This window comes from Zingiber officinale, chromosome 5B, assembly GCF_018446385.1.
Source record: "Zingiber officinale cultivar Zhangliang chromosome 5B, Zo_v1.1, whole genome shotgun sequence".
In the NCBI taxonomy this organism is placed as follows: Eukaryota; Viridiplantae; Streptophyta; class Magnoliopsida; order Zingiberales; family Zingiberaceae; genus Zingiber; species Zingiber officinale.
The window spans coordinates 136,357,724-136,370,786 of record NC_055995.1 but is presented as its reverse complement, the minus strand read 5'-3'; the positions used below and the strand labels follow the sequence as shown (position 1 = coordinate 136,370,786).

The window sequence follows — 13,063 nt, the reverse complement described above, 5'->3', positions numbered from 1 at the left end:
AAGTCAAATATTAAAATAAAATGTTTAATTAACTAACTAATAGAGCATTAAAATTGAAATTAGATAATGTTTTGAATAGTTACTCAATTTTTTTTTGGAAAATTCATAAATTTTTCTATGCAAATAAGTTTAACTTAGAAAAATTTTCACATTTTTTTTTAATCTGTTTAACTTAAAGTTTTTAAGTTATTTTATAAACTTTGCTTTGTCAAAATGTATTTTATTTGTTGCACAAATTTTTTTAAAAAAACTTAGAAATTTTTTCTAGCTTGAATTTTTTTTTTAAGACTTACAGTTTTATTGGTATCAGATTTACTTTACCAAAATTTCTACAAAATTTATTTAACTGAGGAAATTAGTGATTGTTTCTTTAAAAAAAAATTTACTTAGAATTTTTTTTCTAAAAGTTATTGCATTTTTAATGTTATCAAAATTATTTTCAATATTTTCAAAATCTTGATAAAAATTATTTGAAAATCGGCATTTTATAAAAGTAACCCTTAGATTTTTTTACTCCATTTTTTATGTGATCAAAGGGGGAGAAGGGAAGATTAAGTCTAGGAGGAGGTAAATTAAAATTTGCACTTGAATTACAAATTTATTGCTTTTATTTTATATTTGTTTACCCTAACTTAACCTGGGTTGCTCACATCAAAAGGGGGAAGATTGTTGGTACCCCAAGGTTGTTTTGATGTGATCAAACAAGTTAAGTTAGGTCTTGTTGTGTTTAACCTTATGTCTAAGTGTGCAGGAGTTTAGGAGCACAAGAAGTCGAGCAAAAGACACAGCTAGCGAGAAGGATGACACGAGAGAGAGCCGACAGGCTCAATGCGTCTGAAGAACGAGGTGCTGCGGAAGGGTAAGCGGGTGGACGAGAAGGAGGCGCGCGACGTTTCCGAGGGACGAGAAGTCGGAGCTGAAGGTTGCTCGAGAAGGCCGGAAGTTGGGTTCGGGTGAGTCCTATTCTGGATGGCTGAAATCACCCAAGCAAGCAGTGCCAAAACGGAAGACCTGGACCGAAGCGAGCAGCACCGGAGCAGACGACCCGAACCCATTCCGGGTGCCCGGAGTCCGCGCGCTGGGAGTTCGTGTGCCTGGAATGAGTCTTCGGAGTCCGTGTGACTGGAATGAGTCTGGGCGCCCGGAACGGGTCCGGGCACTTCGACGTGGATGCTGACCATTGTGTCAGGGATAGAATTCTATCCCACTCCAAGCGCATGGAACGCTTCTAGCGCTCCAACCAAGACTATAAATACAACCTTGGTTTAGAAGCTAGATAACAATAAGTAATTCTTGATACAACACTTGTGAGTTTTTCTGTTTTGTTTAGCTTCTTCCTTCTGAGCTTTCATTGCTGCAAAGAGACTTCTACGCTTGAAGAAAAATTAATGCGCATCATTTTCTTAGATTAACAACCTCCCCGGTTGTAACCAAGTAAAACTCTCTGAGTCTCTGTCTTTCAGTTTCTTTTATTTATCGCTTATGCAAGTGTTCTTTTAAGTCCGATAATAATTCGTTTTGTTCTATTTTTGTGCAGGACTATTCAACACCTCTTCTAATCACCCAACGGTCCTAACATATTTTATATGGCGTTGCACTTTTTTTAAGAATATTGAGAAATATATTTTATATGAAATTTACCATATTTTAAATAAAATATATTAATTTTCAAATTTCTCTATTAAATTATATTTAAATTGTAAGTAAGTATTTTTTTTCTATAGGGATTATTTTTTTCTTTTCGCCTAAGCACCCCTAAAAGTCAAAGGCCTACCCTGCCCAGCATCATCAGCATTAATGTTCACTTAATTAATTATGAGGGAACACATAATATAATTGCAGTTATTAAACTTAACCACACTATTCTGTACCATTAATATATTATATTTATGTACGTAGTGGAATTTAAAAAGTTAAAAATGATAAACTATAATTAATGAAGAATTTTAAGCAGAACATGTGAGAAAAAGTTAATCTCTTACTCGTTACACTAGTTCCATGTGTGTTCAAGTAGTCAATTTATAATCTAGTGACATTGTGTGAGTAGTCACAATTATGTATAAGTGGCTAATTTGCATCTTGGTTGGAGCACAAGTTTCTTTTGTCCTTTTGTTTGTAAGAGAATAATTCAGATTCAAATTTTACCAGATTAATCTCAGAGACCGACCTTTAAAATATTACTTTCTATTGAGATTCTAATTATAATTCTTCTATTTATTTTATTAATTATTTTATTACTTCATCACACCCGTGAAAGCTCTTCCGTCCTATTTTATTTTTATAAATGTCTTTAAAAAATCGTTTATATATTTTATTCCTATTTTATACGATCGTATCTCCTAAGTTAATTATCAAAAAAGTGTTTGTAGCACAAGACAACGCTTATAAAATTAAGCTCATAAACTAATCATCAAAGTCTCACTAAACATAGACATTAGCATCACTAACTCCAAGTTAATTCCACACAAAGCCATTATCTTACTAATCGCTCCTTCATCATATCCTTGCAAGGGTGCTAATGTCCATGGGGTAGCAGTCCGCCGGTGACTGAGCTCGGTAGTTCCTCCGGGCAAAGATAATGTTGGCCGCCTCCGACGGATGGAACGCGTCCCAGAAGAGATACTCGTGCCGGTTGGTGCACGGCGCCTGGTACGGCAAGCAGGTGATCTGCCCATTGTTCCTCCCCACCCCGCAGCATCCCCTGTTCGTCACCCTCAATCCTGAAACAGAGAAAACTCATTGATTCACTCGAGCTACGTTCGACCGCCGTTGATCGCCGTGAATCTTACCGTAAGTGGAGGAGTTCCTCAGGACGTCGTCGAAGATGCCGAAGGCGTTGATGTACGTGAAGTGCGCGCCGTCCAAGGTATTGAACTGGTCGACCAGGCCGACGAGCTTGGCGTTGAAGAGCCGCACGGCGCCGTCAATCTGGTCGATGCAAGCGACGCCGTTGGTGCTGCCGCGGGCCAGCTCGTTGGGGCTGCACCCGATCCGTCCCAGCCCGATCAGCGCCACCTTCCTCGCCCCGTAGTCGTACAGAGTCTACGGCAAGAAAACTCGATATGAGAGTTCTAAACAGGCCCGGTTCTGTTCAAACGACTAAAGAGGAACATTCGCCGGACTTTGAGCTGCTGAGTGTATTGGCGGACGAGGTCGTCGGCGAACTCCTCCGGCGAGAACTCTTGGCCGGTGGAGTAGAACGCGGGCATGAAGTAGTTGTTGAGGTAGTCATTGCTGCCCATGCCGACGGTGAAGATGCATTTACTGAGGTGAGTTGCGGCGGAGTGTTCGTCGCCGAGCAGGTTCACCATCTGCTCCACCGCCTGCTGGTAGTTCTGCAGCTGCCCGCTGAAGGGAATTCTACCTCCCTGCGTATTCGTTAAGTTAATTCAACCGATCAACTCCGTTCTCGCTGCGACTGACAGAAATTGACGGACACATATTATACAAACCAGTTGCCGGCCAGTTTCCTCCCTGATTCCGGCGGCGGCGGAGGCAAAATTGACGCCGGCGAGCAGGGCTTGGCCGCTTGCGTCGGCATAAGCAGGAATGAAGTCATCAAACCCCAACAGAGAAGCTGAATTAATGGAATCTTATTCAACAAAAAATGTGTTTTATTTGAAATTAATGCACATGGAAGGGCGATTCTGTGGGCTACATTTACTACCGAAGTCCTTTTGGTAGGTGCTGATTTAAGCCTACCTTTATTTCTTGAACCTACACCAGCATTTATTCATTTTGTTTCAGAATCATGTTCTTGCCATGAACGAAACAGGGCAGAGGAGTTCATAATGCAGATAGATTTGGGCAATCTATCTTCAAAACACCATTAAAAATAATAAGCTTAATTCAGACACAGTTTGTTCTTCATGATTACTTTGCAAACGAAAGCCAAAAGTGGTAAGATCTACAGCAGTAAGTACAAATACCAGTTTACATTCGTAGCTCAAAAAATCATTAATCCAGTGAGGAAAAACAAAACATTCTTGTCAGAAAGCAGTATAATTAATACCGATAACGTCGACGGTGGTCAAGCCGTTGCTGAAGCGGCCGCTGGGTCCGCCGCCGGGGAAATCGATGCCGTAGGGCAGGTAGTTGGCGATAGCCAGCGTCGCCATGCCGTTGTTGTTGCCGTTGTCCACCAGAGAGTCGCCGAAGATGAAGTAGCACGGCACTTGCCGCACCGCCACCGTCCCCGCTGGTGACGACACTAAAAGCAGCACAACCACCAGAAGCAGCAGCACCGGCCACCTCGCCATTGCAATGAGCCGGTCAAGAATAAGGAGGGCAGTGTTATGAGAGCAGAACCAGCAAAACAAAAATTTATAGAAAGATGGTGCAGTATTAGGCGAGTAGGTGAAGAAGTAAATGAAGGTATTGAATGGAAATGCAGTGTGACAGGCACTGCCCAGCCTTTTTTTTTTTGTTATTCCTTCTGGTTTTTGATAATTCAAGTGCATAATCTAATAAATTGTGTTAATTAGGAGGGTGGTGTGTGAATTAGATATTCTAGAATAGAAAAATCTACTGAAATATCTAATGTGTGACTTGACTATGGATTGACTTCTCAGGTATTGTCTCTTTTCAAGTTCCAAAACGAGATATGGTCAACTAGTTTAATTAAGAAAAAAACAAACTAGTAATTAATTGGCCATCATCACTGTGCTTTGGGAAGAAGGAGAATGATTAGGGAACTCAAGCACCACAGCAGACATGTACAGCTTCCAGGCAAAACAGCAAACCTTACAAACAGCAGCACCTCTCAGCATCTAACAGTCTACTCTTCTTCCATTTCTCCATCATCGACTCCGTCCTCCTCGTGCAGCACCTTCATTTTCTTCACGGCCAGAGACGCGTCACTTGTCAAATTGCCATTCGCCGGTAGCTCAATAAGGATGTCCGACTTCTGCCCCGTCTCGGCATTCACAAGACCTCCATTCTTCTCCACCTTGTAAGACAGCTCTTTCTTTCCTGGAACTGCGTCAATGTACACAGTTGAGTTCTCATCGATCTCACCTTGTATGAGCATCTTGGACATATGAGTCACAACTTTCTTCTCTAGCCATCTCCTGATCGGTCTTGCGCCGTAGACCTTGAAAGTCAAATAGATACCACACTTCGTCAATCCTCCATTTTGTCAAAACAATCAAACTAGAAAAAGGATGGAAGCCTGGGTTTACCGGATCGTAGGATTCAGATAGAACTACGTCCAACGCAGCGTCTGTTATAGCCAATGCAATCCCTCTCTCAGCAAGACGACGAGCAATATCCTTCATCTGAAGCCTAGCCACCTTTCTAAGTTGATCATGAGATAGTGGATCGAATATTACTATCTCATCAAGTCGATTAAGAAGCTCAGGTCTAAAATGCTTCCTGACCTGCATAATTTAATTTTATAACATCAACCATAAAGAATTTCAAGATTTCAATGGAATAAAAGGAATCTTTAGATGAATCAGCACCTCAAGCATAACTCTTTCCCTAGCAATCTGCAGAGAAGATTCTCCCACCATTCCAGCAAGAAGGTGTTCAGCACCAAGATTAGAGGTCATGATAATAACTGAGTTAGTGAAGTCGACAGTTCTCCCTTGACCATCAGTTAACCTCCCGTCGTCAAGAACTTGAAGAAGCGTATTGAACACAGCCACATGAGCTTTCTCTACTTCGTCGAAGAGAATGACGCTGTAAGGCCTCCGCCTCACCGCCTCAGTCAACTGCCCACCTTCCTCATGACCCACATACCTGAAAGTTAGGAGTAAGCAATCACATTTGAAGGCGTAGCCAAAGGAGATCCAGAATAAAGCTTGGAGTTTTACTCACCCTGGTGGTGCACCGATTAGACGTGCCACTGAATGTTGTTCCATGTACTCTGACATGTCGATGCGGATGAGAAGATTCTCATCGTCAAACAATTGCTCTGCAAGAGCTTTTGCCAGTTCTGTTTTACCAACGCCAGTGGGGCCTAAGAAGAGAAATGAGCCAGTGGGTTGCTGCGGTCGGCCAAGGCCAGCTCTTGACCGGAGAACTGCTTCGGCTACGGCATCAACAGCCTGATTCTGACCAACTACTCTCTTGTGCAACCTCTCTGCTAGGCCGATCAATCTTGCCTTCTCATTCTGCCCTAGCCTTGTCACCGGAATACCTGTCCAACGGCTCACCACCTAACAAAGATATCAAATCTTCAGAAAATAGAGTGATTTACGATGACAAAGTATAGCTGCTTTGTGATCTTGAACATATACCTCTGCGATATGCTCAGGCCCAACAGTCTCTGTGAGCATTAGATTTTCATTGGCATCACCCTCAAGCTTTGCAATAGCCACATCTATCTCTTGCAATGCTCCAAACTTGATGTCAGCAACACGAGGCAGATTCCCCCTTCGCTCAGCCTCTTGCATAGCAATCAATAGCTCCTCTCGGCGTTGTTTCAACTTGCGAATTTCATCAATCCTCTCCTTCTCCTTCCTGTATTTCATCATTAATGGTTGCAGCTTATCCCTCAAGTCATCCAATTCCTTCTTAACCTGGTGAGGAGCATATCCACATTCATTGTTTGAACACTACGTAGACAACGAAATAGATCTATAAGAAAAGAATCTAATTTAACAATGCCCACCTCGACTAGCCTTGCTTTACTAGCCTTGTCCTTCTCCTTCTCAAGCGCATGCAATTCAACTTCCAACTGAATCCTTTTCCTCTCCAAGTTGTCAATCTCCTCTGGTTGACTATCAAGTTGAACCCTTACATTGGCACAAGCCTCATCAACCAAGTCAATTGCCTTATCAGGAAGGTGCCGCCCTTTGACAACACAAAGGAATTCAATTCTCTCAGAGACCAATTGTTAAGAAAGTGCACTCAATTTCCAGAAGCATAACAATTGCATTCATCAACTAAAATGATATCCTGAGTAATAATCCCTTATTTTCTTTTAATAGTTGTATATCCATAATACTCTTTCAAAATCAAATCAAATCAAATTAATGCTATGCAAAGGTTCAAATTTACCAGTGATATAGCGATGTGATAACTGAGCAGCAACAACAATGGCACGATCGAGGATTCGAACACCATGGTGTCCTTCAAACTTCTCCTTCAGTCCTCGAAGGATGCTAATGGAGTCGGCAACGCTAGGTTCAGCAACGTACACCTGCTGGAATCGGCGCTCAAAGGCAGCATCTTTCTCAACATACTTCCGATACTCCTCTAATGTCGTAGCTCCAATGCATCGCAGCTGACCTCTTGCAAGCATGGGCTTGAAGAGGTTAGCAGCATCCATAGAACCTTCGGTTCGGCCTGCACCAAGAACCAAATGGATTTCGTCAATGAAAAGAATGACCTTGCCTTCAGCCTCCTCAACTTCCTTGAGCACCGCCTTGACGCGCTCCTCAAATTCACCGCGGTACTTGGCTCCAGCAATCAAGGCGCCCATGTCTAGCGCCACAAGGTGAACGTCGAACAGATTGCTCGGGACATCCCCGCGAGCGATACGCTGAGCAAGACCCTCAACGACGGCCGTTTTCCCGACGCCTGGCTCACCGATTAAAACAGGATTATTTTTGGTCCGCCGGGAGAGAATGCGGATGACGCGGCGGATCTCCTCGTCACGTCCAATGACGGGGTCGAGTTTCCCAGCGACCTCGACAAGGTCACGGCCGTAGGTCTTAAGGGCCTGGAAGTTGGTATCCCCTGACGCGCTCTCCACCTTCTTCCCCTCCTTCCCGCGTAGCTTCTCGACTTCGGCGCGGACTCGGGCAGCGCTGATGCCGGCCTCCTTGAGGATATCTGCAATCTGAGAATCCTCCAGTAGGCCTAGGATTAGCTGGTCTACGGCGAGGTGGGAGTCCCCACGGGACTTCTGAGAAGACTGCGCGCGGCGAATAGCCTTGACGAGGGATGTAGCGACGGGGACATCGTCAGGGGGCGGGGATTGGGAAGGAAGCTTTTTGAGGGCGGAAGAAACAACGCGCTCGAACGACTGGACGGCGGAGTCCCCGTCGCCTCCAGAGGCGTTAGCAAGGGCCTGGGGGAGGAGGCCCTGACGATCGGCGACGAGGACTGAGGCAAGGTGGAGCGGAGTGAACTGGGCGTGGCCGGATTCGAGGGCGAGCTCGCGGGCGGACACCAGCGCCTCGTTGGTCTTGTGCGTGAACTTGTCCGGATTCATGGCGGATCGCTTGCAATTTCCTTCTGCAACTGCTGCTGCTTCGTGGCGAAAGGAAAAGCCTGGACTTCATGAAAATAGGAAAGTGAAGATGCTTCGGGAAGGCCCGGGAGATGAATACCGACACGTGGTACACATCCAGCGATCCCGAAACATCCTGAACTGGGATTATAAGAAACAGGCTTAGCCCATTGGGCTTTTAAGAGGCTGCCTCGAGTCCTCCCACCATCGCCGGATCTGTCGGCGTTCCAAGCTCGCCGATCGTAGAGACGCTTCGGCCGCTGGTCGCTCCCCTTTTTCATCCTTTCGAGATGGGAGATCGCTGGGATATAGGTGCGATCTTTCTTCCTCATGCTGCCTAATCTAGTTTGGTGCAATCTTTCTTTGTATTAGAGCTATTAGGCATCTCCTCCTTCGACCTGCTGTGTTCGAAGAGAAACGGCGGTGTGTGAATGAATCACCTTACTTATATTAATCTTCTACTATGTCATTGGCGATTCATACTGTGCTGTTATTGATCTTTCTCATTATCATTACTGCATTGCGACCTTCATTTATCGAACCATGTCCGTGAGTTGAAGCTTTTCTTGTTGGGATTATAGATTTCTTATGTAGAGTTCCAAATTGTGATGTTCTACCTTTTAGACAGTTACATGAAAAATCTATTGCCGAGTTATTCATTTCAACAGCATAGAAGGAATTGCACTAGTAAACTAAGCAATGAAAGAAGATAAAGGGGGTAGGAGGTATAAGGATCTATAGATCTATACAAGTCACGATTTTTTTTTCATCTTTCACTGTGATAGATAATTTGATTGCTTCAGCTTAATTCCTTGAAAAAGAGCTTTCTTATCAACTCTCACGTACCAAATATAATTCATTTGAGACATTGCATGCTTATTCTGTAGGTGAGAAGCAACTTTCATTCTTTTTCCCCAAATTTATTGTCACCGCAAAAATACAAGAATTTTTCTCATTGGATAAGATTCTTAATGCCATACTGCAAAGAAGATTTATTTCTCTTGGCCTTTAGTAAAAGTTTTGCTTCTCAAACTCTTATGCACCAACTAAAACATCATTTCAGACATTTGATACCTAAAATATTTTCTGTCCTTGGAAAATTCACATCTTCTTCCCGTTATTTTAGATCTTATTCCTTATTTTCTGTGTTCTTTTTGAAAGGAATATATTCATTTCATTCTAATATCTAGAATCATTTCGTTCCTCTCATTCCACAAGGCAAATCTTGAAATTCTTAGTTATAATAGGTCCAAGATACTTTGGTTCTGTATGATCATCCATAAGCTGTTGTCCAAACTCCAAAGACAAGTCACGGGTAGTAGCCATCTGCAGCTGTGATTGAAGTTAATCTAATCAACCACCTTTTGCCAGCCTCAACAAGAGTGCCCCCACCATGTTCTTCTCTCTCTCTGTCTCTTACCAAATTTTAGGACTTTAATACCCATCTTATCTGATTTTGATTTGATCTAAATCGTTCATAAGTGTAACGAAGCCTCTTCATTTTTTTATAGTACTTTTCTTAAAATCTACCAACTGAATCATTCAGAGATAAGGGCAGTAGCTCTTTGTTGCTTCTCCTCATAAATATACGAGAAAAAAGAAGAGACAAAAATGCTACCTTCTCTGCTGCATGGCCAGTAGAAGGCTCTACCAGTTCTGACAGCTGAACTGGTTCTTCAAACCGGCAATAGTTTAGTTTCTTCTTGGAATGATTGTGTTTGGGTAGGGCAAGAGTAAGGGGGAAGTAGATAAATGGAAGATTATTATAATATCCTTCATCTTCCCTTTAGATCTCGTTTGTAAGGTTATAAATGAAGTAAATATTTATGAGTAAATTTGATATTCATTTTGGTTAGAATTTATTTATATTTATTTAATACATATAAAATTAATTAAATAAATAAACAAATTTCTGATGTGCTCATCTCATTAATGTGTGAAAAATATTCACCAATAAAATTTTTATTAATATGATAAATAAATAAAGATTTCCTCCATCCCTAATAAAAAATCAAAGTAAACAAGTGAAAGAATCTCAAAGACAGCTTTTTCTCTCCGTTTATTCTAATACACTGGCACTATCTTCACGTGGAGGAAGATTAAGAAGTGTACATTCAGTAGTTCTTTTTTCTTCGCATAAACATATTGATTTTTTTTTATTGAATGCTATTGTCCGGTATTCGATTTTTTTATATAAAAATTAAAAGAACAGTTCCAAATTGTGTAAAATTAAAAGAACATTTCTAAAAAAATAATAATAAAATGCTAGTCTGCTCTTAATAATAAAAAAAAATGAGTTGGTGATTTCCCACACCATTATCAGCATTGATGGCGATAGTTAGAATTTTCTATAAGTGCAATGGTTTTAATTATATCTGCCGCTCTTGGTTTTCCAAACGACATTGACACGGTATCCACTGCATAATTGCACCTAACGCTTCTTTTGATACATTCTTGCTTATTGATCCATCCATAATTTTTGGATAATTATTGGTCATTGGATATTAATCACCATCAAATAAATACAAAAGTTATACACTGTTTCTATGCTTCTAAAGATAATTTAAGAAAATAAATTTATTTTGTATCACGTAATATTTTATTAATACATTTAATACAAATAGTCAAATGAAAGCTTAGCTATCTTATCTAAAAATTTTATTTTAAATTTTAGATATGATAATTAAAAAAAATTACATCAGTTATCCTATCTATTCCTTAAATTTTGATGAATAATAATTTTTTAAATTTAGGAATGAAATTTCTATCCTAAAAATAAAATAATATTTTTTTTCAATCTTTCTCATTCCATTCCTTCTTTTAATTTCTTCTTTTACTCATTTTATAAATATAATAATAATAAAAAATAAAGATAATGGATATTTTAGGATATCTTAGGTAATGTATAATGAAAAATAATTGTCTAAATTTAATAAAATGAATGTTTATCTTAAATTTTAGATATAATGATAAAAAATTGATGTGAATATTCTAATGATGGGAACACGTGAATATGCATTGGAATAGGATAATTTGAGTATTTTCATAAATTTGCATAAGAGATGACTAGATGAGAATATCTAATGGAATATATGTCTCTCCCTCAATTGGATGGTTATAATTTGGTGCTTTTATTTTTTTTTATCAAAAATTTAGACTATTTTTTAAAAATTTAAAGAATTTGGATGAGATGAAAAAATATTAAAAGTTTTGTTGTTTCACTAGATATCGGATAGACAATATAATATCTTTTTAATAGTCGAAATGGAAACTTATATGACTTTTTTACAAGCAATATGGCCCTAAGCAATTTGAAATTATAGATACTCAATAAATTTTAAATTTAACATTGTGATAAATTTGAATTTATTGTAAACTTATAAATGATCTCTAATCCTCCTAAGTATCAATGTTTCTATGCAATAAGAGAAAACTATTATGAATTCTTGAGAAAGAGAATGTAATCATATTATGTGACTAACATTTTATTAGATGAATGATTAATGAATATTGACAACTTATATCTGAACAATGGCCACGAGGTAAGGAGTCAATGTTTTTTTTTTCTAAAAAAAAATTTGATTTATATTGTTTGAATTGTGATTATATTTAACATAAACTTTTAATAAATGTATACTTTGATTTTTCTTATAAACATGTTTTTTTTTTATGTTTGATTTATTATAACATACATTTTCAAGTTTTTTTTTTTAAAAAAAATATATTAGTTAAATTATTATAAATTTGCTTTATATATTTTTAAAAAATATCATATTTCTTATAAAAATAAAAATGGATAAAAATTAAAAAGGCATTCCTAATTAATAGAATTGTTTCTTTTAAAAAATCATAAAAATATTTTAATATATTTTTCATCTAGAAAATACTCTTATATTAATATTATTATACTAATTAGCATGATAAAAATAGACAAAAGTTAAAAGGGCACCTTTTTTAACAAAGTTCAAAAGGTGTTTTATGTATAGTGTTTTTATGGGAAAAAATTAACAAGACGTCTTGTTTTATCGAAATCTAGTTACATTTTAGCAACTGTAGTTATGAAACTCTAATTATTATAATATTAATATTAAATTTTAAATTTTAAAAGATGATAATTTTTAATTGAGTTGAGTCATGAAATGTTTAATATATCAATTTGAAGTTCCTTCATATATTTATATTATTAATTATGGGATGGAATTAGTAATGTCCAATTTTAAACTAAAAATATAGTTTAATTTTTTTTTTAGAGACTTCCAATAATTTATTTTAAATTTTTTTCCTCATGTTTAAGGTACAAAATCATAATTGCTATTAACTATGTGACAGATATAATTTTATAACTATTACAATTCAATTTAGACAAGAGATAAGATAATAATAAAAATAGTACTAAAAATAATTATATTATTAAAAGGAATTAACATAGGGCGTTTCTTCGAATAAAAAAACGTACGTCCTTCGTAATTTAATCAAACATAAATATTTTACCAATGTAGTCAGTACATAAACTTGTTTTGTGATAATAAATAATTCCTTTTATGGTATAACTTTATGGTAGTCATTTTACGGCTATTGTAACCACCACTAAATAATTGCTATAATAATTTTATGATAATTTTAATCTTTTTAAAGTTATGGTTATTAAATTTAAATAATATTGACAAGATAAATAAATTTTTTATATAATATTTATAATCAAGTTAAATTTTAAAAAATAATTAATTTTAACATCTTATATCAGCTAAGGTAAGGTTTTACACCAGATTCTTTAATTAAATATTTTATCTTAAATTTTATATTTCATACTACATTAGCTACTTTATTTATTTTCTAAATTTAAATTTTATAAATAGTATTTTTTAAAATTTATTTTTTTCT

The 13,063-nt window shown here is 37.8% G+C and overlaps 2 protein-coding genes across 2 annotated transcripts; both read right to left on the bottom strand.

The window, feature by feature from the left end:
- Positions 1–2,382: 2,382 nt before the first annotated feature.
- Positions 2,383–4,460, bottom strand: LOC121986228 (GDSL esterase/lipase At5g45670-like). The gene is made up of 5 exons (XM_042540094.1): positions 4,013–4,460; positions 3,453–3,577; positions 3,123–3,368; positions 2,790–3,042; positions 2,383–2,720 (listed from the first exon to the last, which is right to left on the bottom strand). Exons 1-5 carry the CDS (start codon positions 4,458–4,460, stop codon positions 2,497–2,499), a joined length of 1,296 nt encoding a protein of 431 aa, XP_042396028.1. The 3' UTR covers positions 2,383–2,496.
- Positions 4,461–4,620: 160 nt separating this feature from the next.
- LOC121986227 (chaperone protein ClpB1-like) lies at positions 4,621–8,227 on the bottom strand. The gene is made up of 7 exons (XM_042540093.1): positions 7,006–8,227; positions 6,617–6,798; positions 6,243–6,524; positions 5,821–6,161; positions 5,463–5,742; positions 5,181–5,378; positions 4,621–5,092 (listed from the first exon to the last, which is right to left on the bottom strand). The coding sequence occupies exons 1-7, from the start codon at positions 8,162–8,164 to the stop codon at positions 4,778–4,780; spliced, it is 2,757 nt and encodes a 918-aa protein (XP_042396027.1). The 5' UTR covers positions 8,165–8,227; the 3' UTR covers positions 4,621–4,777.
- Between the last annotated feature and the right edge of the window lie 4,836 nt (positions 8,228–13,063).

Bases quoted from the DNA above. Each gene is read 5' to 3' on its own strand.
- LOC121986228 (XM_042540094.1), bottom strand. From the start codon at position 4,460: ATGCACTTGAATTATCAAAAACCAGAAGGAATAACAAAAAAAAAAAGG. The intron at 3,369-3,452 runs GTTTGTATAATA...ACGAATACGCAG, and splicing joins AGGAAACTGGCCGGCAACTG to GGAGGTAGAATTCCCTTCAG. The intron at 2,721-2,789 runs GTAAGATTCACG...TCTCTGTTTCAG, and splicing joins GAGGAACTCCTCCACTTACG to GATTGAGGGTGACGAACAGG.
- LOC121986227 (XM_042540093.1), bottom strand. From the start codon at position 8,164: ATGAATCCGGACAAGTTCACGCACAAGACCAACGAGGCGCTGGTGTCC. The intron at 5,743-5,820 runs GTGAGTAAAACT...CCTAACTTTCAG, and splicing joins CTAATCGGTGCACCACCAGG to GTATGTGGGTCATGAGGAAG. The intron at 5,379-5,462 runs GTGCTGATTCAT...TAAATTATGCAG, and splicing joins GGGAAAGAGTTATGCTTGAG to GTCAGGAAGCATTTTAGACC.